This window comes from Uloborus diversus, chromosome 3, assembly GCF_026930045.1.
Source record: "Uloborus diversus isolate 005 chromosome 3, Udiv.v.3.1, whole genome shotgun sequence".
NCBI lineage: Eukaryota > Metazoa > Arthropoda > Arachnida > Araneae > Uloboridae > Uloborus > Uloborus diversus.
Genome location: NC_072733.1, coordinates 116,138,845 through 116,166,013, shown reverse-complemented (window position 1 = coordinate 116,166,013; position 27,169 = coordinate 116,138,845). Strand labels below are relative to the sequence as shown.

The 27,169-nt window shown below is 32.8% G+C and overlaps 1 protein-coding gene across 1 annotated transcript; it reads right to left on the bottom strand.

Annotated features, from left to right (window-relative positions):
• Positions 1 to 1,452: 1,452 nt before the first annotated feature.
• LOC129218905 (src kinase-associated phosphoprotein 2-B-like) lies at positions 1,453 to 25,289 on the bottom strand. The gene is made up of 7 exons (XM_054853225.1): positions 25,151 to 25,289; positions 17,968 to 18,225; positions 11,492 to 11,584; positions 10,256 to 10,336; positions 7,350 to 7,564; positions 5,361 to 5,436; positions 1,453 to 2,369 (listed from the first exon to the last, which is right to left on the bottom strand). The coding sequence occupies exons 1-7, from the start codon at positions 25,188 to 25,190 to the stop codon at positions 1,978 to 1,980; spliced, it is 1,155 nt and encodes a 384-aa protein (XP_054709200.1). The 5' UTR covers positions 25,191 to 25,289; the 3' UTR covers positions 1,453 to 1,977.
• Between the last annotated feature and the right edge of the window lie 1,880 nt (positions 25,290 to 27,169).

The window sequence follows — 27,169 nt, the reverse complement described above, 5'->3', positions numbered from 1 at the left end:
TCATCACTTTAGTATTTTTCTTTTTTTTGACCTTTCATCCAGCCATGCAGCCGTGTGACCCAAAATTAGTGGGGGGCATTAGAGCCAAAGTTTTTTCATTGCATTTTTTACTATTTTAACCGGCCACAAGCTATAAAAGAGATAAATCGCGTTTTGGGGGGTCAGCTCTTGGTCTATTAATAGCTGTCTGCATTTTTCCTTTTTATCATCATTTAATATTTATTATTTGTTTAATATTTGAAATTCTGATTGCTTAATTTTAATATATAATTAATATATAATTAATATTTTAATATTAATTCTATAATATATATATATATATGCAGTGAAATCCCGTTAGAAGGAATACTGATATAACAAAATATCCAATACAACGAACAAAATGTGTGGTCTCGTTTTAAAATCCGTTAAAGTAATGTATAAAAAATCTTGTTTTAGCGAAATAATTTTTTAAAAATTCGTTTCAACTAAATGTTTTTCTCAATGCCAGTTTGAATATTTTTTACTTATTGCTGTTTTCGGAAATTAAAAAACGACTTTCACAAGTCGTAACGTGAAAACTCCGTTTGTACTTTTGAAACAGAGCCATTCAAGGTGGAATTCCATTCAGGCTGAAACATAAGCTGACGTATGACAACAAATGCCAATGGCTTTTCTAACGGTCAGAATCTCGTACAAAAGAAAATAACCATTTTTGTCAAGACAACCAATTAACAAAAGGGACTTTGTGAAATATTTTTTTCCTTGTTTTTTTCAGAATAAATAATGTTTAATTATATTTTAGATACTTAGTAATGGTAAATGTTGTAAATTTAATTATATTAGAGTGGACATTTGCAAAGTTAACACATTTATGAAAATAAAGAAAGTTTTAAGACGATTCCTTTATAACGAAAAATTTCATCAGTCCCTTGGAGTTCGTTGTAACGGGATTTCACTGTATATATATAACGCAATAAAAAACCTTTTGAAGGGTTTACTTGAATAAATCCAGGCCCTTTATTGCTCACTATAACTCCGATTTCACAAATTTCATCCTTATGTTTCCCTATAAAAGCAACTATCCTTTGTTACTAGTGTAACTTGAGTGGTGTCATTATGGCTGCTTGGCATTTAGGTTGTTGGTACTGACACAAGTTCATATTTCAGTTGCAAATTCCCATTCAATTTCAAGTATAAAAATAATAAAAACAAAAATATAACTAATAAATGTGCATTATTCTCCAACATTCTGTGCATATAACTTTTTTTCTGCATGAAAAATAATTAGGGCAATAGAGGGTTAAGAAAATAGCTGTGGGGCGCAATCAAGAGTTTTTTTTCCAGACTTCTTCTTCTTTTTTTTGTAAATTTATATTTTAAAAGAACAATAATAATTGATGGTAATTGTTTTTATACAGTGTTCATGATGAATTTGAAACATGAAATACACTGTTTGGCATTTTTCCTTTCAACAAGCTAGTACTTGCTTTCCTTTCTAGTACTCGTATGCTGTAATGATATTTTAAAACACTTGAAAATTCTTTGTTCCTAAAAAGGAACCACAAAAACAAACTTTTGGAAGAACATGAAAGATGTTAACAGATTAAATTTTTGCATGGAAAGCAGGACGAGGGGTCATTGTTTTAAGCTATTCAAATCTCAGGCTAACTCGGAAATAAGGAAAAATTACTACTTTAGTAGGGTCGTGGGCACTTGGAACAGCTTGCTGGAAGAGGCGGTAATGAGCAAGGGGGTGGATAGCTTTAACAGGACATTTGATCTTCATTGGGGAATAATAAATAGACTAGGGTCAGCTTAACTGGGAACAGAGCCTGTTGCTGGTCCTCACAGTTTTATTCATATTTTAAAATTTTCATTTTCTTCTAATTTCTTCGGTACATAGCAAGATAATACAACATAACATAGAATCTATGTTCCTTTTTTTCCAATAACACAGAAAAATTTCATTTTTAGGTAATATTCATTCAGATTGGTTTAGCACGCTTCATATGCCTCCATTAGGTATGACTTAGGCACAAATCCTGTTTTACCTTGTAGTTCTCCTACCCACCAAGCATATGAATCATACTCTTTGCTGATAATATGGATAAGATCCCCACGATAAAAACTTAACTCAGATTCATCAGCTCCAAAACAATCCCACAATCCCACATACCATTCATTATAATTGAAAATATTTGAACTATGCAAAATGTCTGCATCAGAATAGTCTTCATCTTCCTCAGGCACCTGAGTCACATGATCCTCCGATTTTTCCTCAGAATTTTCATCTACTGTCTCATAAATATCTTCAGCAGTATAAACTGCATCAGTTTTTGAATGTTTCTGCTTGGTTTCAAGAGGAGCATTTATTGTACAAATTTTTCCTGCATTAATGGAATACAATGAAAAAATCAATATGTACTCATTAGCAATTTAAATAATAATTATTAAATGATATTTTTTATAGATAATTATGAAATACCTCCTTAAATTTAATCATGACAAAAAGACATAAACCAACTTGGTGGATAATTTTGTACTAACTATTAGACTGTTAGCTTTTGTAATTTTCATACAGTTTCAGTACTGAATGCAGTACATATAAACATTTGTACAATTATGACATAGAAAAAAACATACAGTCTAACTTTGATATAAGATCATCCACACATAAGGTCACTTTCCTTTGGTCCCGGTTCAATGAATACGAATTCTATGTTGTAAATTATCAGATATACGGTCAAAGGTCTTGAACAGGAGTACTAGAACACTGTAACCACTTATAAGGTCACTTTTGCCTGACTTTCTTTGGGTGATTTAAATGTTACACAGATTAAATTTCAAGAATTTTCCATAATGAACAATCTTTTATTGTTGAAAAGTAATGCTTTGTGCCAGCATAATATAGAGCGCAGAGAGTACAGTGGAAGTGGATATAACGACAATGATGCGAAGTGTTGACACAGACACAAACACTCACTCAGACTATAAATGCCTTAAGAATTTCTTTAAAATGATGTGAGAGAGTTGATTGATTTTTCAGAAAATTTAAATTTAGAAAATACCATACAAAAATGAGAAAAACTGCAACAGTCTTGTATTTTGGACAATTTTGAGCAAGAAAAGTTGTACATCAGTACTTTGCTTGAACATACTTATCAAAAAAATTATTTTGATTATATATTGAAAACAATAATTTCATTTATTGATTCCATTAAATGTAAGTGGTTCAACTTCAGTAAATTTTAAAATAACCAGAAAATTTTAATGATATTCAATTTTACAGAGAATTATACTATTTATACACATGATAGTAGTAAGAATTAGTTATAAGGTCACACCGCTTATAAGACCAGTTTTGGGAAGTCCCAAGTAATGAACTTATATTGAGGTTAGATGTATATATACACATATGTATACAGAGCAAGTCTAGATTCTTGGGCAAAACTTTAAGAGATGTTAGAGAGGAGGATAAAAAGCAAGTACCATCAGGCACAGATGGTCGCAAATGCAATGCTGACAAGCTACATGCACAGAAAGCTATAAAATAATAGATGCAAAACAGGTCACAAATTTATTATAAAGACGTGCACAACATTTTAGCTTTTAAGAAAGGGTTAAACCGGTTGATGCAATTTGGGGTCAGCAGCTGTAATACATGCATCTCAACAACAAAGCACTCACTGTCACAATAACAAGTCTTTTTTACAAATTTTCATTAATCACAGTGCCTTTGTTGTGTATACTAGACTATTACAGGCCATGACTTTTAACAACTGCTTTAAACATTTCTTAAAAACAAAAAAGGTGTGTACAATTGCCTTTGTGTAATATATTTGTGACCTGTTTTGCATGCATCAGTTTCTGGCTTTGTGTGCATGTAGCATGTTGGCATTGAGCTGCTGATCATATGTTCCTTATGATTTTTGTTTCTTATTCTCCCATCTAACACTCCTTAAAGTTTTTCTCAATTTAGACTCATTCTGTATAAGCAATAACTTAAAAGTTAATCGATTTAAGATAATTCACCATAATGAAGAACATATAACCAAATATTTGGATCAATTTAGGAGAACTGATCTGAATTTCTTTAGCACTAAATCAAAGGCTGTGGTGGCCTGATCGGTAAAGGATTGAACTCATGACTGGAGGGTCAAGGATCTGACGGCTAGCCTAAGATCCTCGCTGTTTGCTAATGGTTACTGGGGCATGCAAACTAAGTTGTGGTCATGAAGTATTCCTATTCCAAATCATTACATCTGGGGGTGCTAAAGTACAGGTTGTCAGTGGTGGATTACGGGCATGTGGTCTGGATAAAAAAAAACAGAGCTGTCCCTGTGTCAAATCGCAAGTAGTGGCAGGTACGGGGAACCTAATGCGGAGAGTATAGAGAGCAACTAAGTCAATAAATTACCAGCAATATATAAAACTTTAAAACTATGTATTATCAAAATTATCATTTATTATGTGTTACTTTTTCTCCAACAACGCCCTACATTTTAGTGAAGCTTTAAATGTCCAATAGCTTGGGGAAGCTGTTGGTTATTTCCATGCAATTATGTGCAACTGATAATATGTGAAACAAATTGACTCCCCCTCCCCCCCCCCACACACAAACAATAAAAAAAAAGAAAATGGAATAAGATGTAGAATATTAAGCAGGTAACTTTCTGAAAGGTTAAAATTTTACACTTAGGCAATGAACTGTGAAAACAAAGCATGTGAGACAATGAAGAAACTTAGGTACCTTTTAATGCACTTTCCAATGAATAACTTATTTTAGACTAACTAATTTGCCTTGAAACTATTCTGATGAGGGAAATAAAATTTAAAAATGTATAGTCTTTGAACTGTGACTAATATTTGTCCCAGGTTTAAAAGAAAATGAATACAACCGAAAAATATTTCCCTCTGCACTAGTTGCACATTTTGTTGTTCATAAAAAAAACCTATATGGTTTGTTTAAACACAAATCAGCATAAAACAAAGAAAATAACTTTAAGTTAATTACTTAAGGTAAATAAGTTTTACATAAATTACTGAACCCGTTATGTATCACTCTTACTTCACTTACTTTTCAAATATTATGTAGATCAAGTCATTTCCATTTTAGCTTTGTTTATAGTGTAATTTAACCCAGATTCACACATGATATTCTGTTTCACCAACTAATAAGATAAGTCAAATTTTATCAGCATAAAACTATGTTATATTGTGGATTACCATCTGTCTCTATATTTCTCTTCTTTTGATTTTTTCCCCAAAAATGTTTAAGTAATTTAAAAAATTTGAATACACTAGTAATTAGAAAGTTAATTTCAGATTGATTTCTAGTTGGATTTGAATAATAGATTGGATGATTACTAGATATTTACCTGAATCTGATACTTTATTGTTGTGCTGCACAGCTTGAATCCATTGCAGAACATCTTTTTCAGATGTTGCAGAAAACTGGAAAAATTATAAACATACTTTCAAACTTCTGAAATAAGAGTCATGAATGTTTACAGTTCCTACAATTAATTAAATCATTTTGTAATAACTCAAACTCTTAATAAATTATATATAACATATTTTCTAAACTGATATATGATCACAACTGAGGAGAAGCTTTCAAAATATTTCAACACATTATTTAAAAAAAATTCCACACATTAAGAACAAATTAAAAAGTAACAGGTGCCTTAAACTTACATTTGTAATAAAAACTGCGCTCAATGCAGTGTGCATTACTCTATTTAAAATGAAAATTGTATAGAACTGTACTAAAAATAACTTAACGCATAAAATTCAATGTAGGAAATAACATTTAAGATAAAACTTTGTATTATAACCATCATTTCAGGAACAAAACAAATACCAGACTTTTTTCTTGTTGCCATAAATGAGCTTTCTGATATATAAAATGATGAACCAACTCGAACTGTTATTTAATTTCTTAGTTTTTATTTGTTTTCGGATAACCTATAAGATTGTTTTTTGTAGAAACAATTACTGTACTCAACAAATCTATTTCAGATCATGAAAGGCCAAGATCAACTTTAAGAAGAAACTCAATAAGAATTTATGTAACAATTTTAGAATTAAAATATATATATATATATATATATATATATATATATATATATATATATATATATATATATATAGTTACCCTATTTACAAAACCATCTAACTTTATTTAGAAAAAAAAAATGGAGTTACAAGGTTTTTTAATTTAGGTAATGATGTATCACTCCATCATTGTTTTAAATTGTCACTTGAGGAGCATGGAATTTAAAAAGCTTTTGTTAGCATAGCATGAACAGATTTGCTAGATGTGATAGCAAGAAACTAATGAAAGTAGCAAAATGCCCATTAACTGTATCCCATTTAACTATATCATAAACCTTTGGAGTGGAACAGGCAGAGGTTAGATATGTTTTCAGCAAAAAAAAAAAGACATCCCTTAACCTACAAAAAACATAATTTATAACTTATTTGTATTCAATAATTTATAAAAGAAGCTTGAACTTAGGGGACATATGTCCCATAACAGTATTTAAAGGGTTAATGGATGGAGGAGGGTTTGCAGTTTTAAATTATACAAGTTCAAATCAACGAAAACATTAAACGGATTTTGTTAAGTAAGCACAAAAAATTCTTTGCTTTAACCCTTTGCAATCTGCAATATTTCTAAAGCATTTTACCCAGCAGTTATGAACTAGAAGTTCCTTTCCTTTCATTACAATATAATGCAAAACTCAATGAACAAGTGAATGTTCACAGTGCCTTGGTCTTGCTGATATCTAAATGCAAGTCATTGCAGGGCAACGGGACCACAAAGGGTTAAATTACTTTCCAAAGTATAACTTGAGTTCAAACATTTATTCACTGACTCAAATTACATTTTAAGCTAAATCAGAGCTTAAAAATATTTTTAAAAAAACTATTACCAACCTTTTGCACTTGAAGCCGTTCTTAGTCAATTTTCATTTTCACTCAATTTTCTTTTCTCAAAAAGTGACATTGAAATAAGTTGATAGCCCAGAATCACTAGTAAACCTAAATGTCTCCTTTAAACTTAAATGTGCTTAGAGAGGACATCCAAGTGTTAGGCTAACACTATGTCTTCTGAGGGGAAAAAACAGATTGCAAAGAGTTAAAAAATGAAAGATATTAAATATAGAGGGGAAAATCTATTACATTGAGTACTTGGTTTCAATATCAGATTTTGAATGAAAACCAGAAGATTAGAAAAATCAGTATCAACAAGGAATTTTTTGTAAATCTAAGACAGACCTAATTTCAAGATGGTCTGTCATGAAATTAAAACTGAAAACTTTTTCAAGACTCTTGCTACTGAATTTTCATACAATACAAACCTGGTAAGTTCGTTTTCCTGGACATACAAGTTCAAAGCAGTGACTATACTTTTTGCCATCTTTATTATCTTCTATTACAGGTCTAGCTTCATATCCTTCAAGAACAATGCATCCTTTTTGCTTACGATCAGAGGTTTTTTCAAAATAATACAAAATTCCATCTTTAATTGCACACCATCTCTTCTGAAATGGATTTAACCACCCTTTTATTGCATCTGTTGGGAAAAATTAAGCAAGAAGATTAAAACGAACCAAATCTTACACTAGAAAATCACTTTGGCAAAAACAATTTCCAAATTTTGTAAGAAAAATCAGAAAAATAAAAGCAATACCAAGTAAAAATAGATGGAAAATCAATAAATTAGCATCTTTAAATTCCACAAGTTAAAACAAGTAAAAATAATGAAAGAAAAGTTATTTCCCACAAATTTGGGAAGATAAATTTTGTACAAATTTTAATAAGAAGGTTTAACTTGGCGTCCTGGCAGTGCTAGATGTATGGGAGCTAACTGAAGCCCTATGTGGCCACTTTTGGAGGGTGGTGAATTCTTTTTTTTTTCTTTTTACACTTTATATAAAATTATAAAACTTCATAGGAGATGAATTAGGGCAGTATGGGGACAGATTATAATAAAGCAGAATTTTCTCCAGAAGCAGTGCTTTGGTCATAACAGTCGTTATATATCACGTATTGCACCCAGGTATATAAAATGACACAACTCAAAATTTTGAAAAAAAAAAAACACACTAACTATTGATTTAAAATCAAAACTTATAAAGTTTTTCTTGACTCAAAACTTGCATAAAGTTAGCTGACATAACTGGTGCAAGGTGGCATAAAAAACTATATAATTAGAGACATATCATTAAATTTTCATAATTTAGAAGGGAAAATCTTTGAACTTTAAGTGTGCATTATTAATTTAGGTAACAAAATTTAATCAGCAAACTTCACATCGAAATGTTTTGGTGGGTACTGTAATGTTTGAGACTGAATCACTTTAAACTAATATTGCATAAAACCTCGGTTTTCTCCAATGCTGTTTTTTTTCTTTTTTTTTTTTTAGTTGCTTACTTTCCTTGCCATAGGGCAACATGCATTAAAATTAGCAATATGGCTTATACATGGTGTTTCAGTTAACTGTTTCAGAACTCCTGAGAAGCGTAGAGTGCATCATGACAGCTTGAAATCATGAGGCAGTGAGAAGCAAAGGGATGTAAGTGGACATTTTTAGGTTTTGAGTAAAATGCCTTTAAAGATAATATGCTAGGTAGACTTTCATTGAAGTTTTTTCCTAAATCATGCCGTATAGCAGCAACTATCAGGACTACTAGTACCATCTCTTGCCCTAAGATAGAGGAGAGGTTCCCCTACCATGTGTACTGGTTATCTCCAAATTTTTATTTTTGCCACTTACATCCCTCTGCTTCTCACTGTCTCATATAGCAATGCAGAGTTGGGAATGCTTTTCTCAAGCAATGATGTACACAGAAGCACCATAAAGAAAAGAGACAGTAAGAAAAAAAACTCTTTTTAATAATAGATCGTCGCCTCAGAGCAACAGTAGGCTATATTGGTGTTATTCCTGGAATTAGATGTCTTACTGTTGCTCTGAAGTGACGACATGCAAAAAAAGCAAAGAGTACATAGATCAAAGTAAGAGTTCAAAATTTTTTTCCACTGGCTACAATGTACACTTTACGTCTTCAGTGCATTGAACTCCGAACAGTCTGGAGTACTCCTGGCATATCTCAATTTTGTTGGATTGTGAAATCATTTTCGATTCCATATTGCTATATGATTTTAATTTGTCACGATACACCCTACGCTTTTTAGGAGTTCTGAAACTGTTAACTGAAACACCCTGTATGTTACATATTGCACCCAGGCATAAAAAGTGACAACTGAAAATTTTGAATAAACATTTGTCAACTAACAAAATTCATCAGTCGGCAAATATTTGCCAACTGACTGAATTAAAGACTAAATAATTATTTTTTGTAAGCAAATGAATCAGGGCCGTATACAAGTGGAGGTTCTTAGGGTTCACCCCCCCCCCCCCCATGAAACGTTCGGTTTGATACTTAAACATTTCCTTATATTTAAAAATTTCCAAAGTCTTCCGTAAAGCTCTGCATGAAAGTTTTCAAACCCTACCTGAAATTATTTTCTGGTTACAGCCCTGAAATGAATCAACTTCTTGGAAATCTTACCTATATTGAGAAGTGGGAATTTAATCTATGCAGTGACGTTGCTACAGGGAGGCAGGGGGAGGGGTGGACAGCCCTGGGTGTCACCCATCTAGGGGGTGACACTCAAAGTGGATTTGCAAGTTTTTGAAAAATTTTAAGTAAAACTGTATTTTTAAAACTACAAATTTGAAACTTTTCCAAAGGGGGGGCTCACAGACCCCTCTTCCCCACCCCAAATCATGGGGTGAATGTTATACTCAGAATTATATACATATTGTTGATACTTAGACCTAATAGTGTATTCGTTTAAAACAAAAAACTGAACCCCATTAACTTCATTGTGTTTGAGATATGTTGAAAATAATTAAGGGGCCATCAATTTCATACATCCCCTTACCTTTTTTCCCCATGAAGGCCATGTAGATATGCATCTAGAGCGTTACATTAGCCCACTTAAAAGCTCGCCATAACACAAATGTAGTCTTTTTCTGAAAACTATGAATTTCAAATTTTATGTTTGCACAGAACATTAAAACCTTTTTTTGTGTGTGTGTGTGTGTGTGTGCTTGTAGGGGGGGAGGTGACACCACACGTTACCTTCCTGGTGTCACCAATGCTAGGTATGCCACTGCACCTATGTATTTGTAAGCTCATTATGAGATAAAAAATAAAGAAATAAAGTTATCGTCACACATCAAGACGTTTCTGCCTACCTCTCTTCTTCTTCTTATCTAAATAACCAGATTTTTCACATGCACATAAATCGCTAGCAGCAACTTCTGGAACACCTTTTGCTATAAAAAAAAGTTAATAAGAGGAATAACCAATCATTAATTAAATTAAGGACAAAAATAAAGAAAAGATAAACACACTGATCACAATAGCTTTGAAGCATTTTGGAGCACCGTTTTGCAGCAGAAAAAAAATGTCATTTTGAAACAAACAAAAGTTCTTTTAGAGCAGCTCTGTAAACATCTATTACTGATCAATAAAAATCAATAACTGGTTATATTTCAATATTTTTTAATTATTACTACAGAAAATGAATTTCATTAGAAATTTTGAAGCTATTTCTTTTATTTTTAAATGCTTTTAATTATTTTCAAGTATTCAGCAGTCCAAAAAAGTTTTTCAAATATACCCTAAAATCTTCAAAAGAAAGCATAAAATGAAGAAACATTTCCTGAACAATCAGCATTTATACATTAACATTTTTTCAAATGATTAAATTAAGATACTAGACTCTCTCAAATTATGAATAATTTTCATTTAACTAGCAAATTATGATGAGAGATGTTAAACCACCTAGTTTCACTAAATTTGAAACAAGATTAAAGATCCAACAAATAAATAAATAATAATTAATGAAACAAGTTATATACTTATAAAATAATGATTTTCTAACAACACACTTTTGCTTTGGTGGTACATTTTTCAGGCAGTAGTTCAACTTCCAATTTATCCATAATTTATCTCTAAAGCTTTACTGTTTATTTGCATCAATTGGAATTAACATTTTATAATAAGATTGCAAAATTTATGAAAACATTACGAGGGAAAACGATTTGGTTTAAAAAAAAACATTTAAAAAAATTTTTTTTAAACCACGATGGTTTAAACCATGCAATCTTAAACTTTACAAAAACATTTGAAAAGAAAAGTAATGATAATAAATTTGACATTCATGAGCATAAAAAAATTATCAAATGCAAATAAAATACATCAGGTGTAAAGGAAAAATCACTCTCTGTTAAACACACGCTAACAACAAATTTTTACTGTACTGTAACAGAAGATCAAATTCTGCCTTTGAGATTTTCATAGCATGGGTTTTACTTCAAGCAAAATATTTTTTAATGTAAAGAAATTGGAAATATTACAAAATGCACCCCGACCCCCATATTTTATTTAAAAGAACAATATTTCTTGAGTGATCAAATACAACAAACCTTCATCAGATGCATAGTCTTCAGATTCAGTGAGAGAATGATTTTCAGATATATCTTTATCTTTTTCACAATCAAAATTTTCTGGATTAAGAGCTAGAACAATAAAAAATGAAAATAATAAATAAATTATTTGAAAGCAATGAAAAAAAAAGCAAAAAACCAAAATCAATGCAATTGAGGCAATTAAACAGGAATGGGGAAGACACAGTTTTAATTTTTTTTTTCTTCTTTTATTCAAATTAGGTACTATTTCAACGCAGGGCATTTTGAGATTGTGCACAGCATTTCAATATTGTGTAAAAATTAATGCCACATATATAAGGTATTGTTCGTATTTTCATATAATCCTTAAAATTCTAGTATAAAAAGTTATTAAAACACTTACAAAGCTAAGTAATAACCTGAGTATAAACAGTTTTGATTGATTTCCCATATCCATAAATATGTTATTAAAATGACAAAATACATAATATAAAAAGAAAAGACAATAATTAATCAACATTTTTTAAGTTAGAAGATTTATAACTTAAAATTATTATTAAAAATTATAATATTACAAGGAACCTCAGAAAATCAGCAAAACTCCTGACAGAAACATCATATTCGAATTAATGGTAATGAATTTTCTTGAGAAGCGTGAAGCTAACTTCTTTGCAGAATATCTGTTTTTGCAGAGAAAGTTTAAAAAATGTTACATAGTTGGCAGTCCTGCTAATGCATAAAAGTTGGTAAGTGTGCAATAATCACAATAACTGATCAATCAAATTAAAACGCGAACAAAAGCGGTAGTTTTCCCGAGCAATTGAAAATATAGATCAGTTTTAAAAAGAAAAAAAATGAGAACACAGGAAGAGGGAATGCTTAGAAGTATTTTAAAAGCAATAAATTGGGGGGGGGGGGGGGGTCAATTCAAAGCATAAACAAAGATGGGCAGTTTTCCTTAGTAATTTATTGAACTTTTAAATTTCAATAAAAAAAAACAATGGGCTTTGAAATTAAAGGGAAAGAGAGGGAGATGATTGAGAAAAACTATACACATTTTTCATTTTTTTAAGGATTTACTTTTAAAAATAAAATTTAAAGCACCTTGTCCAAATAATTAAGAATTTTTGTTCAAAATTTACCACTTTTAAAGGTCCTTTGCAACAGGTCACTGAAAAATAGAACTTTTAAGGACCTATGAGTACCCTGAGAGGGGTCAGGGGCAGTCAATCCTCTCCCCCTGTATTCGAGAAATCAAATTTTACATGTAAGTGGACAGCATTCTTTTTTTTTTCTTTTTTGGTAAAATTTACATAGAGATCCATAGCTCCCCCTCCCCTTCTCATTCCCTGAAAAAATTCAAAATGACAGGCTTGAATATCTATGTTAGAAGTCGATCCATGTTTAACCTGTGTGGGGTTTAACCTCGATCTTTCCAACTTCAAGTCTAATATGCAAGGGCATACTTCCAATGACAAAAAATGGTCAAAAAAGATGTAGAGTTAAACTATATTAAGAGTTTGAATTGAGAAAAAAAGGTGGAAAATATGAAATCTAACTTTTTATATGGTCTCCAGGTCCTCACATTCATTGGTTTTTTATACAAATGCTCATAGTATTAGGAACAAGATGGAAGAATTGAAAAGCATAATAATAGACGAGAGGTTAGATATTATTGGAGTTACCGAGACATGGGCTACCGAAAGTGATGACGATTTATTATCTATTGCTGGGTATAATTTGTTTAGACAAGATAGAGTAGGTAAAAGAGGTGGTGGGGTTTTATTTTATGTCAGAGACACTTTAGCTTGCAATGAGTTGGTAATTAATGATAAACCTAATGAGATTGATATGATTTGGCTGGAGTTGATGAGCAATAAGGGCAAAAAACTATGTTCAGGGAACATTTATAGGCCACCCAACTTAAGCCAGGGTCAAGATGAACAGATGTTTAGTATTATTAGTGAAATTTCTAGCAAGGGGTCAGTCATCATAATGGGAGATTTTAATTTTCCAGGAATTGATTGGAATAATTTTTACCATAGTAATAGCAGAGAAGAGGAATTTTTAAAAGTAATTGGTGATTGCTTCTTAGATCAAATTGTAACTGAGGGTACTCGACAGGACGTGATTTTGGATCTAGTTTTCTGCGACATGGAAGGTTCTGTTCAGGGGTTGTGTGTAAGGGAACACATTGGAGTTGGTGACCACAACAGTATTAGGTTTGGGATTAAAATTGATATGCACAAAGTAGAGAATTTTAGGTTTGTGCCCAATTTCAGAAATACTGACTTTGTGGCACTTAGGCAGAGTTTGAAAACAGTTTTTTCTTCTGAATTGGACAATAGCGATGTGAATCTTCAGTGGGCAGAGTTTAAGGAATATCTAGCGAAAATGGTTGAGGATTATGTTTCCTTTAGGAGAAAGGGTGTCAACACTAAAATTTGTCCAATGTCGTTCTCCAGGGAAACTAAAGATGCTCTAAATTACAAGCAAGCCGCTTTTCATAGGTTTAGAGAAACTGGTCACAGTGCAGATAGGCTCCAATATTGTAAGGCAAGGCGTAAATTTAAGTATTTGGTATGGATTCAGAAAAGAGAGTTGGATCAAAGACTGGCAGATAACATAAACGGGAATCCCAAGAGGTTTTTTGCATATGCTAATTCGGGGAAAGTTTGAAATAATCATATTTGGCCACTGGTTGATGAGCACGGAATTTTAATTCAGGATGATAGTGATATTGCTAATGTTCTTAATAACTTTTTTCGAGTGTTTTTAACGATAACTGTATCACAACAGTTGACACCAACAAGACACAAGCTATAGTACAGCTTCAGGACTTTGTATTTTCCAAGGATGACGTTTTACTTCATTTGAAAAAAATTAAAGAGACTAAGGCTCCGGGACCAGATAATATTTATCCAAAAATTTTAGTTGAATGTGCAGAGGAATTAGCAGATGTAATCGTAAATATTTTCAATGCTTCTTATAACTCGAGGACAGTGCCAGAGGACGGGAAGCTGGCTAACATTACACCGCTCTTCAAGAAAGGGTCTAAAGGGAGTGCGGGAAATTATAGACCTGTGAGTCTAACTTCGGTGGTTTGCAAAATTTTTGAAACATTGATGAAAATTAAGATAGTAAATTTTCTAGAGACTAATAATCTATTGACTAGTTTTCAGTATGGTTTCAGGAAAGGTAAATCTTGTGCAACTAATTTATTACATTTCTATGACAAAGTTACCATGGCTTTGAACAATAAGAAGCCTGTAGATGTTGTTTACAATGATTTTCAAAAAGATTTCGATAAGGTACAGCATGTTGCTCTACTTAGCAAATTAGCTGATATAGGTATAGGAGGGAAAACTTCCATTTGGGTAAAAAACTGGCTGACCGGAAGGAAACAAAGGGTAGTTGTAAGGGGAAATTATTCTAATTGGAGTGAGGTCTTAAGCAGGGTTCCTCAAGGATCAGTGTTAGGGCCTGTTTTGTTCACTGTCTTTATGAATGATATTCACAAAAATATTTCTGGGAACATGAATTATTTTGCTGATGATGTCAAAGTTATGGGGACTGTAGAAAATGAAGAACAAGCAAATCAGCTGCAAGAGGATCTAGATCATATTACGGAGTGGGCTGATAAATGGGGTACGGATGTTAATGTTGGGAAATGTCAAGTGCTACATTTAGAGCATGGAAATAAGTGTACAAGTTTTTATTTGCAAGGTTCAGTCATTAGTAAGGCAGACAAAGTTACTGATCTGGGGGTCTTAATAAGTCAGGATTTAAAGTTTAGCCAACAGTGCAGCATTGCTAGTAACAAAGCCAATAAGATGCTTGGGTTTATCACTAGATCTATTCCAAACAAATCTAAAGAAGTTCTTCTGCCCTTATATAGAAGTTTGGTAAGACCCCATTTGGAGTATGCTATTCAGTTTTGGTCTCCTTATCTTAAGAAAGATATTAATGTATTGGAAAGGGTTCAAAGGCGGGCTACAAGGCTAATAAATGGACTTTCCCACTTAGATTATGATTCCAGGCTTAGAAGGCTAAAAATGTACAGTCTTGAGCAAAGAAGAGACCGAGGGGACATGATTCAGTTGTTTAAATTTATTAAAATGAAACATGTTACGGGGCTGAAGTTTAGCACTGAAAACAGGACAAGAGGTCATTGTTTTAAGCTATTTAAATCTCAGGCTAACATGGATATTAGGAAAAATTATTATTTTAGCAGGGTAGTGGAACCTTGGAACAGCTTACCAGAAGAGGTGGTAATGAGCAAGGGAGTAGATAGTTTTAAGAGGGCCATTGATCTTCACTGAGGATTGTAAATTGACCAGGACCAGTCTAGCTGGGCCCAGAGCCTCTTGCTGGTTGTCACTTTTGTATTTGTATTTGCATTTGTATATGGAAATCATCTGTTAGGGTGATTCCACAGTAAAATTGGGACATTTTTACACCAGTTTTTCTTTTTTAAGTTCTTTTTCATTTACCACAGCTTTGAACAATCAAGAATTGGTTAATATTATCTTATTTTAAATCCTCTTATAAAACAATTACATGCACAATATAATTATTCTCAGTTTTTCATGATTATTAATTTTATGAAACTTGTAACTTGTGTGAGAACAGAAAACTAAAATTGTCACACAAACGTTACAAGTTTCATAAATTAATAATTAATTATACAAAAAGTGAGACAAGAAGTAATTATACTCTTTATGTTATTGTTTCGTAAGAGGATATGAAACAAGAAAAAACAGTCCAACCTTGATATCTTGAATCTCCTTATCTTGGAACCCTTGATGATTCAAAAAAAAAAAAACAAGCTGATGTGCACATCACATGGCTTCCTTTCACACCAATTTAATGTCATTTCCCCATTACTGGCAGTTTTAATGTGATTCAACAGTTTACTCTCTAAATATCACCAACAGTGGCCAAATTAAAATCAGATTTAAAAAAAAAATGCCAACTTTGACGCCAAGTTGGCAACAAAACTTGGCGAAAAAAACACTGGCAATATAGTGTCAAGTGTCCGCCAAATTATAACACCACTAGGGTTTACATCGAAATTAACAATGATTTTCCCCCCAAAAAAAGAGCAAAAGACTCCTTTAGAAATACCCGAATGCAACCAAAAGGAGAGGTGCACAAGTAGACCTCACTAGAAGTCTACGTACCAAATTTCAACTTTCTAGGACATATCGTTCTTGAGTTATGCGAGACACATACATACATATGCACATACATAAGTACATACTCATTATAATTAACTCAGGAATCGTGAAAATGGATGTTTCACGTGTCTATACCTTCTTAGGCCCTTATCCAAGTGTGGTAGAGTCAAAAAAAACTCAACATTCGTTCGGGGATGAGTAAAATGGAAATTAAGGTCAATTTTTGAGTGAAATTTTTTTTGCGAATACAATACTTCCTTTTTTGTAAAAGGAAGTAAAAAAAAACAGCATTTTACAGAAAAACTCTTATGTATTTTTAAAAGTTATTTTGAAAGTTGTCTTTCAAAGCCCTTGATAAGTCAAAATTTTTACACAGTAGTAAGTTTTAAATGATATTTTTCATAGGTAATTTTTGTAGTAGAATCAGTTCTTGTAATAGAACCAGTGTTTATTTTTTTATTCCTTTTTCCAGGACGTATAAGAATAGGAAATTGGAGCGGTAGGGGAATGTAGATATCAGAGGGGTGGTGTAATATTTTTTATCTCATTGTTTTCTCCAAAGGTTACATTCATTGGAACACATGCCCACTTAGAAGACAGGAGGTAGATTTTTTGAAGCTGACAGCTGACCAGTTTTCAAGCGAGAACGGTAAAATGTGTCCCTTATTATTCTGCATTTTTAAACTTCTACAAAATGGCTAGTGGTAAGCTTAAATTGAATGCACTTGAAGATAACATAAGACATAAGAATGTTGAAGTTTGTAGATGACGAAAGAAAGGTTGAAATAGCTATTCATATCAAAATAACTTGTCAATTGTTATGCAAAGTATATACATACATATAAATAATATATTTGTGAGTAAATGTGAGAGTTACTACTGTAATTTTCAAAACCTTAATAACCTGAAAACTCATCTCGAATTTTTTTCTCATCCCTAGAAATTCGAGATATTGAGGTTGTACTACGTTAATTAAAGCCTGAATTTTTATGCAGAGCTGATGAAAAATAAATTTGAAAAGAAAAAATAGTGTAACAAGTGTCACAAATGTTACATTGGAATTCTCTTGTGTAGAAAAATAACTCAAAAACAAAAAGTTAGACATTAGCATGACGAATATTCATTCAGATATGAAATGCAGAGCTTTGTGGCTTGAAACAAATTTTGCATCTTCTGCATTTCTTTAGTAGAATGCACCAATGATAAATGGAGTAATAATTTTTTTTAAAAAGCAAATGGTAGCAATTGTCATACTTCTAATTTTATCAATGGTAACAGCAAGAAGCAAAGAGCCAAACTTTCAAAAACACATACCATTTGTGGGCAAGATTCCAAAACTTTCTCCATTCATATCAATATAAGGCACAGGACTTGATGATGTGCATGATTCAGCTAGACGTCTTTCATCTTTTGGTTCAGTTTCATCTTCTGACTTTGAGCATAACTGTATCTGTAGACAAGGGTAATCCACTTGAATTGCATGCAGTTGAGATAGTAAACTTTCTTTCTGAGAATTAGCCAAGCTTGTTAATGCTTCTTTTTGTAATGTGAAATACAAAAACCTATAAACATCTACAAGGAAATGATATTATCAAGAGCAATCATTGTACAACAATACAAATAATATACATATTAAGCTGTACAATAATACAAATACTTAGTCTGGTATCATAATCAAAATTTGAAAGTCTCCATACTAGTCTAGTTACCCTTCTTTGAACCCTTTCCAATATAGAAATATCTTTACTGAGATAAGGAGAATAAAACTGAACAGTATATTCCAAATGAGGTCTTACTAAACTCCTATCTAAAGGGAGAACAACCTTCTTGGATTTTTTTTCAAATAGATCAATTGATAAACCCAAGCATTCTGTTGGTTTTGTTACTTGTAATGCTGCATTGTTGACTAAACTTGAAACCTGCTTTATTAATACAACTTGAGGCTTCAATCTTTTTAATTCAAAATTCTTAATGTTATTTTTAAACTATTCAGAGAAAATTAAAAAGAAAACATAATATAATAAGTATGTTTTAATTATTCATAACATAAGGGATAGAAAACCAAAAATTCATTTTTTTTTAAAATGTTGGAAAAATTACTTTTGTATCAGTAGGAACACCAATTTTGTATCTGAAAGATCAGTTTGGTATCAGGTGAACTCACTGTTTTGAAATATAATTTTTAATTTGTAAAAAATCACTAGCACAATTTAAAAGCAAATACAAAGTATTTGTAGCAAAAAATACAAAAATAACTTTTAAAACCTAATTTGGTAATTGTATTGTCACTTAAGTGTGCAAGAAAAGACATTTGCTCAGTGTACAATTAATCATAATAGTATAAGGGTCAGTCAATAGATAACGAGGCAAAGGACATTACAACTAAACTGTGGTATTGGGAAAAATGGAGAGGGTCCTGAAATATATTTTCTGATGAGGCAAACACGATTTGTACATTTCACCCACTATAGGGCATTTTGCATTTAAAAGGGAGGTGAAAAAGAGCAGCCGATGCATCCAGTTGTTCAATTTTGGAAAGCAAAACGTAATGGGGGTATCAAAAGAACAACAATGGGGTGCTGTGCATTTTTTAAACAGCAGAGGTTGTGGGAGGAAATAGAATTTGTGTGTCGGTGAATGGAAAGAGTTTATAAGGAACACTGCATGTAATCTTATCAAGAGTTCAGGAGTGGTATGGGCAAATTGCAGAAGGACGCAAGTCACTTTCGAATGACAAGCACAAAGCCAATGCAATAAAGGAACTTTTGTGGAAATTTAAGTGGGAAGCCAAGAAGATGAACCACCATCCCTTACAGAAGAAATCTATCCCCTTGTGATTTCCACATCGTTGGGGAACTCAATAATGCTGCATTGATATATTTGTGCATTTCATTTAATATCATGCAATTTCCATGTGCCATTAATTGGTTCAAATGTCACCCGGTACCAGAGGAACTTTTCTTACAAACCTTAGGTGCAGCCTGTAGGTAATGTTTGAAACATTCTTTTTATTTAAACAGGCATCATGTTTAAATAAAAAAAATCTAACAATCAACCTCCCTGCTTCAAAAAAAAAAAGTTTGAAATTTCCAAAAATTTCCAAGGGAACAAAACAGGACCTTTCTTTTTTCTCCCAAACACCACAAAAAACATCGAAAATTTCATTTTTAAACTTAAATACTGAAAAATATATAGTGGAGTGTTCTGAACCCCATGTCTTTGTGTACCGTGAAAGATGGCCTAAAATGCATTTTTAATACTTCAATTCCGAAATTTTTTCAGGGGAGAATTCCTGGACTTTCCTTTATGGAATATAAAAACTGAAATTGCAACATTTTATTTGCAGTGAAAAACAGTACTACACTGATGATTTAAATTAGTACTGTTAAAAATATATTTTGTGTACTCAAATCAGTCAATTTAGTTAAAGGATTTCAGTAAGGTAATCTAGGCAGAGAAAAGCAACATTTTTGTCAAAAAAGCGTGAAAATTAAAATGAAGAACAAATTCTTAGAAACAGAGAGCTCAACTCTATGTTCAATCTTGTCACAATTTTACCATTCATTTAATCTTTTGCCAAAGGAAAAAAAATATATATTTTTTTTTACTCCTTATCCAAACATCATAGCAGCCATAAAAATATTTTTAACTTTGCTAGAAATAACTGGAATGACTTGTTATCCGCTGAGAGAGAAACAGTTCAAAATATTAGATACACCATGAAATGAATGACTTTGCAAATGAAAAAGACCAAAACAATTACTGTAGTATATTATTTTTATATTACTGTAGTACATTATTTTTATATTATTTGAAATTTAAATTTTCCATAGTAGTTTTTTTTTTCCTTTATAACGTCTTTTTATTGGCCCAGTGTGGTAAAAGGAAACAATAGGGACAACTTTGGGTCACTCTTTGTCACATACGACAGCTCAATCCGTTCATCCAGTGAAAAGTTGTCAATACAGAACGAAAAAAAAATTTACTGTAGAGATTGAAAACTCCGCCCCTCATACATACATATATCTAAGGAAATAAGGGGCGGCTAATTTCAATATTGCCAAGAGTGCCAAAATCGTTGCTACGCCTCTGGGAATAAGGGGTAGAAAAAAACATTGAATATGATAAAATTGAAATCGATTAAAAAATATGAAAGAAAGTCTTCAACAAGCATCATTGGTAATGATTCTGAAAGAAGACTATTGGTTAACATTGTGTTTTGTTAAACTTTTGTGGTTCATTTGGACTTTTTTCTGAAAGAAGAGTATTGGTTAACTTAACTTTGTTTTTTCTTTTATTCATACATTACTAAAAGAAGTCTGTTTGATTTAGAAGCACACACACACACACACACACACAAAAAGCTGATAGACAGACAGGGCCGGATTAAGGATTTCGAGGCCCATAGGCATTAGAAGTGATGTTAACTTAACTTTGTTTTTTCTTTTATTCGTACATTAATAAAAGAAGTCTGTTTGATTTAGAAGCACACACACACACACACACACACAAAAAAAAAAAGCTGCTAGACAGACAGGGCCGGATTAAGGATTTCGAGGCCCATAGGCATTAGAAGTGATGGGGCCCCCCCCTCACACATGTATTATTTCTCTAGCCTGTTTTTCTGTCACCACGCAAAATCTTCCTTATTCCTTTATCAAATTTCGTAATTTACCCCCATTTTAAAGCATATAGTTTTAGGTTCTGACTACAATTTTAAGTATTACCAATAATGTTAATTAACAATTAAGAGTTACTCAAATGTGTTTAAATTTACTTTTCATTTTAGAGCTAGAAAAAAAGATTTATAGATCATTACTCAGTAAAATATTGCTGAAGCATTTATACCATTATTATTAACGTTTGCGGATTTGAGGGGGGGGGTGGAGAGGACAAGAGAATTGTTTCCCTCCCGAATAGATTAAAATAACTTAACTACACCATTAACTAGATTTTAAGTTAGTTCTTCATAACATAAGTAAGAACTAAAAAACGAAAAACACACACATACCTTTGATTTTGTTACGAGGGAGATGTTGCAGACAGAGGTCAGCGCAAAAAAATAGATAAAGCTCACAAATTTCGAATTCAAAGGTACAAAATGTCACAATTTGTTCACTACTACTCCCGTGGACAGGTAAACAGCAGTATCTGCAGAAATGAATTTTTGAGATATTTAAAGAAATTGGTGTTTGGATTCACAATACTAACAATAGCGAAATGTTAGAGTTAAGACATTTATATCGCGCCTTTTTTGCAGTGTAAACCAAATAAGCAAGCTTATACAATAAAGCTAAAGTACAATAGATGACAAAAATGCAAAAAAAAAAAAAACTTGCAGTTACCTGCCCATGGTAGAATACTTTTGATAGAAAAAAGTGATTTTTCTGTTTAATTGCCCTCTTGTTTTAATCATTATAACAATCTTTCAAAGTAATACAGAGCATATTATTATACCATTTTAGTGAAATTATATAAGATTTAGAAGTTAAGGGGCTTAAAATGCTAAAAAGGATATTTTACCACCACATTCGAAGTAAATTAGAACATAAGATTGCATATAAAGTAGATTAATCGGCTTTAAGGGCTTCTTTTAAAACATTTTAAAGGAACCTCACAAAAACTGTTTAACAAGACCTTATAGGAGGGAGGGGACACTTTCGACTTTTTCCATGATCATCTCAAAAACTATTTCTATACCCGTCCCTGATAGTTAATTAAGTAAATATTGGTAAAAAATATATATATCTTGTTGCAAATAATATGCTGACAGCAGAAATGAATGCTTAAAACGAATTCTTGCTTTTTTTTTCTTTAAATTTTTATCAGTAATTGTTTTCTTACCTTTCTCATTGGAATCTTCTTGTTTCTTAGAAAAATATTTCAATATCGTTGTGCTTTGATGCTTGATTTTTATAGCAAAAAAATAGACACTTCAATACTAGTATAAAATATCAACTCAAAAATCAGCTTTACACGGGAACTCCACTTTAAAGTTTAGTTACCATGCACATAAACTGAAGAGGACCAGGCTAGCATCTATGTTAGAGTGAAACCTCTTTTATTAAACCTTAAAACCACCACCTTTTATTCTGGGGAAAAGTGGTGTGGAAATGATAAAAAGAAAAAAAAATGGTTTGCAGGTGTCTGGCCATAAGCTCCTACAGAAAGAAGGCGTTCATCAGAAAAGGTGTATAGAACTCTTTTCTCAAAAATTATTAGATGTCACTAACTCTATCCCTGTCCAAGGCAAGAGAATACAGCCGCTACACGCGTTATCAATCCTCCTAGGGGAATTTCTTTGAAAACATCTCAATAGAGAATAGCTATTGGCGGCGTGCGGCGCGGTATAGGGGTGTAAATAATAAGTGACCCTGAGAACTTTTTCTCATGAAAAGTGTTCTTCCAAAGAGTTAAGAATTTCGGCAAGTGCGGCCTGAATGGACACAGCCGAAAGCGCTCGTGTTTCCGCAAATGCATGTGTTCATAGTTCTCTTTGATGACTGCCGATGCTTCATCTCACTCAGACCACACGGGAAGTCTCCTGAGAAAATCACTTCTCGTAAGGAAAGGCTATTTTCGTATATTTGGACCTGATTGGAAAAAATGTTAACTAATGGGAATTCCCCCCCCCCTTTGCTTTGAACAAAAAAGGAAAAAATGGTCGTTTCCAAAAGGAGGCAGGCTATAGGGGGGGGGGGGAATCCTGCGCTATGCAAATTTTGTTGTTTTTATACCTCATCTGGGGATGGGGAGGTGATGTTTTTGAAACTCAAGTGTGGTAAAGTGGAGTGTGTAGCCCCAATACTGTATACCTTGTGTATTGCACTACTGCACAACCTTCTTCAAATTTGAATGGGAAAAATTTCAATAGTTTCTGTTTTATTGATTAATATTGAAGAAACTGAAATAGTACTATACGTGACAAACATGTACACGCAAAGTATTACAAAAAAATTATCACAAAATGTTTCAAAGCAAACAATTCTTTTGGGGTGATGTAAGACACTCCAAGCGTTAAATCATCGATACCAGCAGGTGATAGAAATTTGACTGCTGGTCACGTTTCACGTCTGATTTTATACTCGATGTTTTTCCATAACTCGGCAACTATCGGTATGTTACCGCAAAATATCGCTTTGTACCTTTCTGTACATTTTATTGTGTCATTTTTAGCAGTGGCTTGTCACTGGAGGATAATTTGTGGTGTCACTCCAACCCCCCCCCCTCCGCCCCTCCCACCTTCATACACAGAAAAATATTTTAATAATTTAAGTAAACTTGAAGTTGATTCAATTTTCAAGCATGTAATCGCCACCTGTACTCTGTGAGAACGAATATAGTTAAATTTAGTTAAAATTTGATAGCTTTTAAATATGAATATTTATGTTTTAGAAAAAATTTAGTTATTTAGGGAAATATTTTTATTTTTCATAAATTCTTAAATCCATTTAGGGTGCCATCCAGGGTGATGCCCCCTCCCCCTTCGTAGTGACCGCTACTGAATCTTATTGTTTGCTTTGCTTTTCTTTCTTCCTTTTTCTCTCTCTCTATCTTTTTTTTTTTTTTTTTTTGAACCAATGAACACTGGCCTGGTCTCCTTAATAAAAAGAGCCCCTAAACTGATCAAGTTGCAATCATGTTGTCAAAACAGTATTTTCTAAATTATTTTGAATATTCACTTCAGTTCTTAGGTTACTAATCTAATTTGTTTCATAGGTTTGTTTCTTGAAAAGAAGCTAACTAAACTAATTAATGTCTTCTATTAGAATGAGGGAAAAGAATTTAACATTTTAAAATCATTCAACATTATAAACTAAAAAATGGACTAAATAACGCCTACGAATTTTGTTCTCATACTAAATGTGTAGTTATTGCAACGAATACTGTATTTGCTCATTTTGATAGAACGGTCATTTTAAACTAAAATGTGCCGTTTGCCATCATTTAATGATCTGGATGCCGTCGGGGCACAATAACGGATTTACTCATCTTGGTTACTCATTTTTTCGGCTCAACTTGTCTAACATAAATATATTTTTTCATGTTCAATTTTAAATCCCTCTTGGGGCCATCCCATTTGCCACATTTGAGACATGGTAAATCTGCCACTGTCAGTAGAAGACCATGGTCTCCTTGACCTTCGAAAAATGAATAACAAAGCTTCCTTTCGGTGGGGGCCCATAGTTGCTGTGTGTGCCCCGAATCCCACATGTCTAAATCGGTTTCTGTTTGACAGCAGTAAAAGAGGAGATAGAGAAAAGAAAAAGGAGGGAGCCATATTTTGTTTTTCTTTTCTTTATTTTTGTCGAAAAGAGAAATTTTCTGAAATATTTTCAACTTTAAGATTTATCCGGGGCCCCTCAGAATATGTCGGGGTCCCTAGGCAACTGCCTACATTGCCTATTTAGTAATCCGGCACTGTAGACAGACAGAAATAATTTTACATTTACTTTTTTTTTAAATAAAGTATCACCCACCACTGTCAAACGCTTACCTTTAAGAAAATCTGTAATACAAGAGTCAACGCTCGACATTGTTCAAAAACCTCATGAATAAGAATTAAAATGTATGATGCAGAATATTCTATAATAATAAGGAGCTAACCACTGCCCACGTTGTCCATAGTTGCTACTACAAATAATAAAAACATCTTCCACAATAATAAAAACAATGAAAAGTCTTCGTGGTAAAACATCACAGCTGGGGGGGCGTTACCCTCAGATAGAGCACCGGATCAACCGGATCTTTAAGCACTTGTGGTATAGTGCCTAGAAACCCTAGAAAGAGTAGTGTGCCGATCGACGGGGAAAAAGTGAGGTCAGATCTGAGGAAAATCCAGATGGCGCTGCGCTCGAGGAGTACGTTATGCTCCTCAATCAGACTCGTTTTAAATCAGCGATTGCATGCTGATTTCGCAGTTTTAAAGCCCCGTTTTTCGGATTGAACTTATTTCTGCGCAAAGGACAAATTCTGTAATAAGTGCTATTTGTTACATGGGTGTTCATTTATTTTTTGAAGAATATAAAATTACCTTATGCTAATTTATCTTCAATGAAAATAGTAGAATATAAGGGGTCATTCATTAAATACGTAAGCGTCCCGAGGGGGAGGAGGGTTGGAAAAGCCTGTACGTACCTTGGGAGGGGGGGGTCAAACTCATTCTTACGTAATATTTTCCAAGTCGGTATTTCACATTAGAAATTGTGCGGTCAACAAGTGATTTGGCAGAGATTATGTTCCATTTGCGTCTGGAAGGTAAGAAACGTGTTAGGATAAGATGTTTTTTTTATTTGTTTTACAAAGAATGAATACTGTAAAATATAATAAAAGAGTCGCATTGTGTATGGCATGTTTTATTTTTTATTAATATTACATCAAAACAAAAACAAAAATAAAAAATAATTTGAACTTTGACATCTTGAATTCAAATTATGTTTTTCGCAATCACGAGTGTGTGTGTATGTAGGCGTGTGTGTTTGGTATGTGTGTTTAAGTGGGGGGGGGGGTATGTGCATTTGTGGGTAGTTGTGTGTATGTGTTTGTGTGTAGGTGTATGTGTGTAGGTGTATGTATGTATGTATGCGTGTGTGTATGTGTAGGTGTATGTGTAAGTGTATGTGTGTGTGGGTGTGCATAGGTGTGTGTGTAAGTGTAGGCAAGTAAGTGACGCATCCTGGAGAGGGTTTTCGCTAGATGAGCAGCATCGTGAGGCGGCCGGCCGACGGTGGTGCTGCAGAGGGTGTTGGCGGGAAAATAAAATGATAGGACCTCAAAACTGTCAAGTGAGAACAATAAGCAATCGTGATTGCTCAAAAAAATGTCGAAAAAACATTTAGTTTAGATTCTAACTTTTCAGTAACTATTTCTTTACGCAAAAGGTTTAATTTAATAATGTGAATTTAATAACGATTACAGTGATGTAACGACTCCAAGATTTGTTATTTTATCATTTTGAAAAACAAAATGGAATCTTACGTACCCTTACATGGGGGGGGGATCAAAAATTGTCAAAATCATCCTTACGTAATTACTGAATGGCCCCCTAAGTATTCAATAACTGCGCGTCTCTTATTTCTCTACTAATAATATAGCTGAAAGTCTCTTTGTCTGGATTTCTGTTCGGATTTCTGTCTGAATCTCTGTGACGCGGATAGCACCTAGACCGTTCGGCCAATTTTCATGAAATTTGATAAAGTTAATTTGTAGCTCGGGGGTGTGCACCACGAAGCGATTTGTCGAAAATTCGATTTTTTTTTTTTAATTTCAATTTTAAGAACAGTTTCCGGAGCAAAATTATCATAAGATAGACGAGTTAATTACGAAATTATCATGACGTGGAATTCGGATTTTAAAAGGCAGAAATTCAAAAAAAAAATTTTTTTTTTTTTAAATATAACTTACGTCTTCGTTGATTCCGTTTGTCCGAAACTCTTATGGTCGGTCGCTTGGAGATTTCCAACCTATTCTCCAGACCTATAAACTGTAGAGGTGATCTACCATATACCGTGCCCAA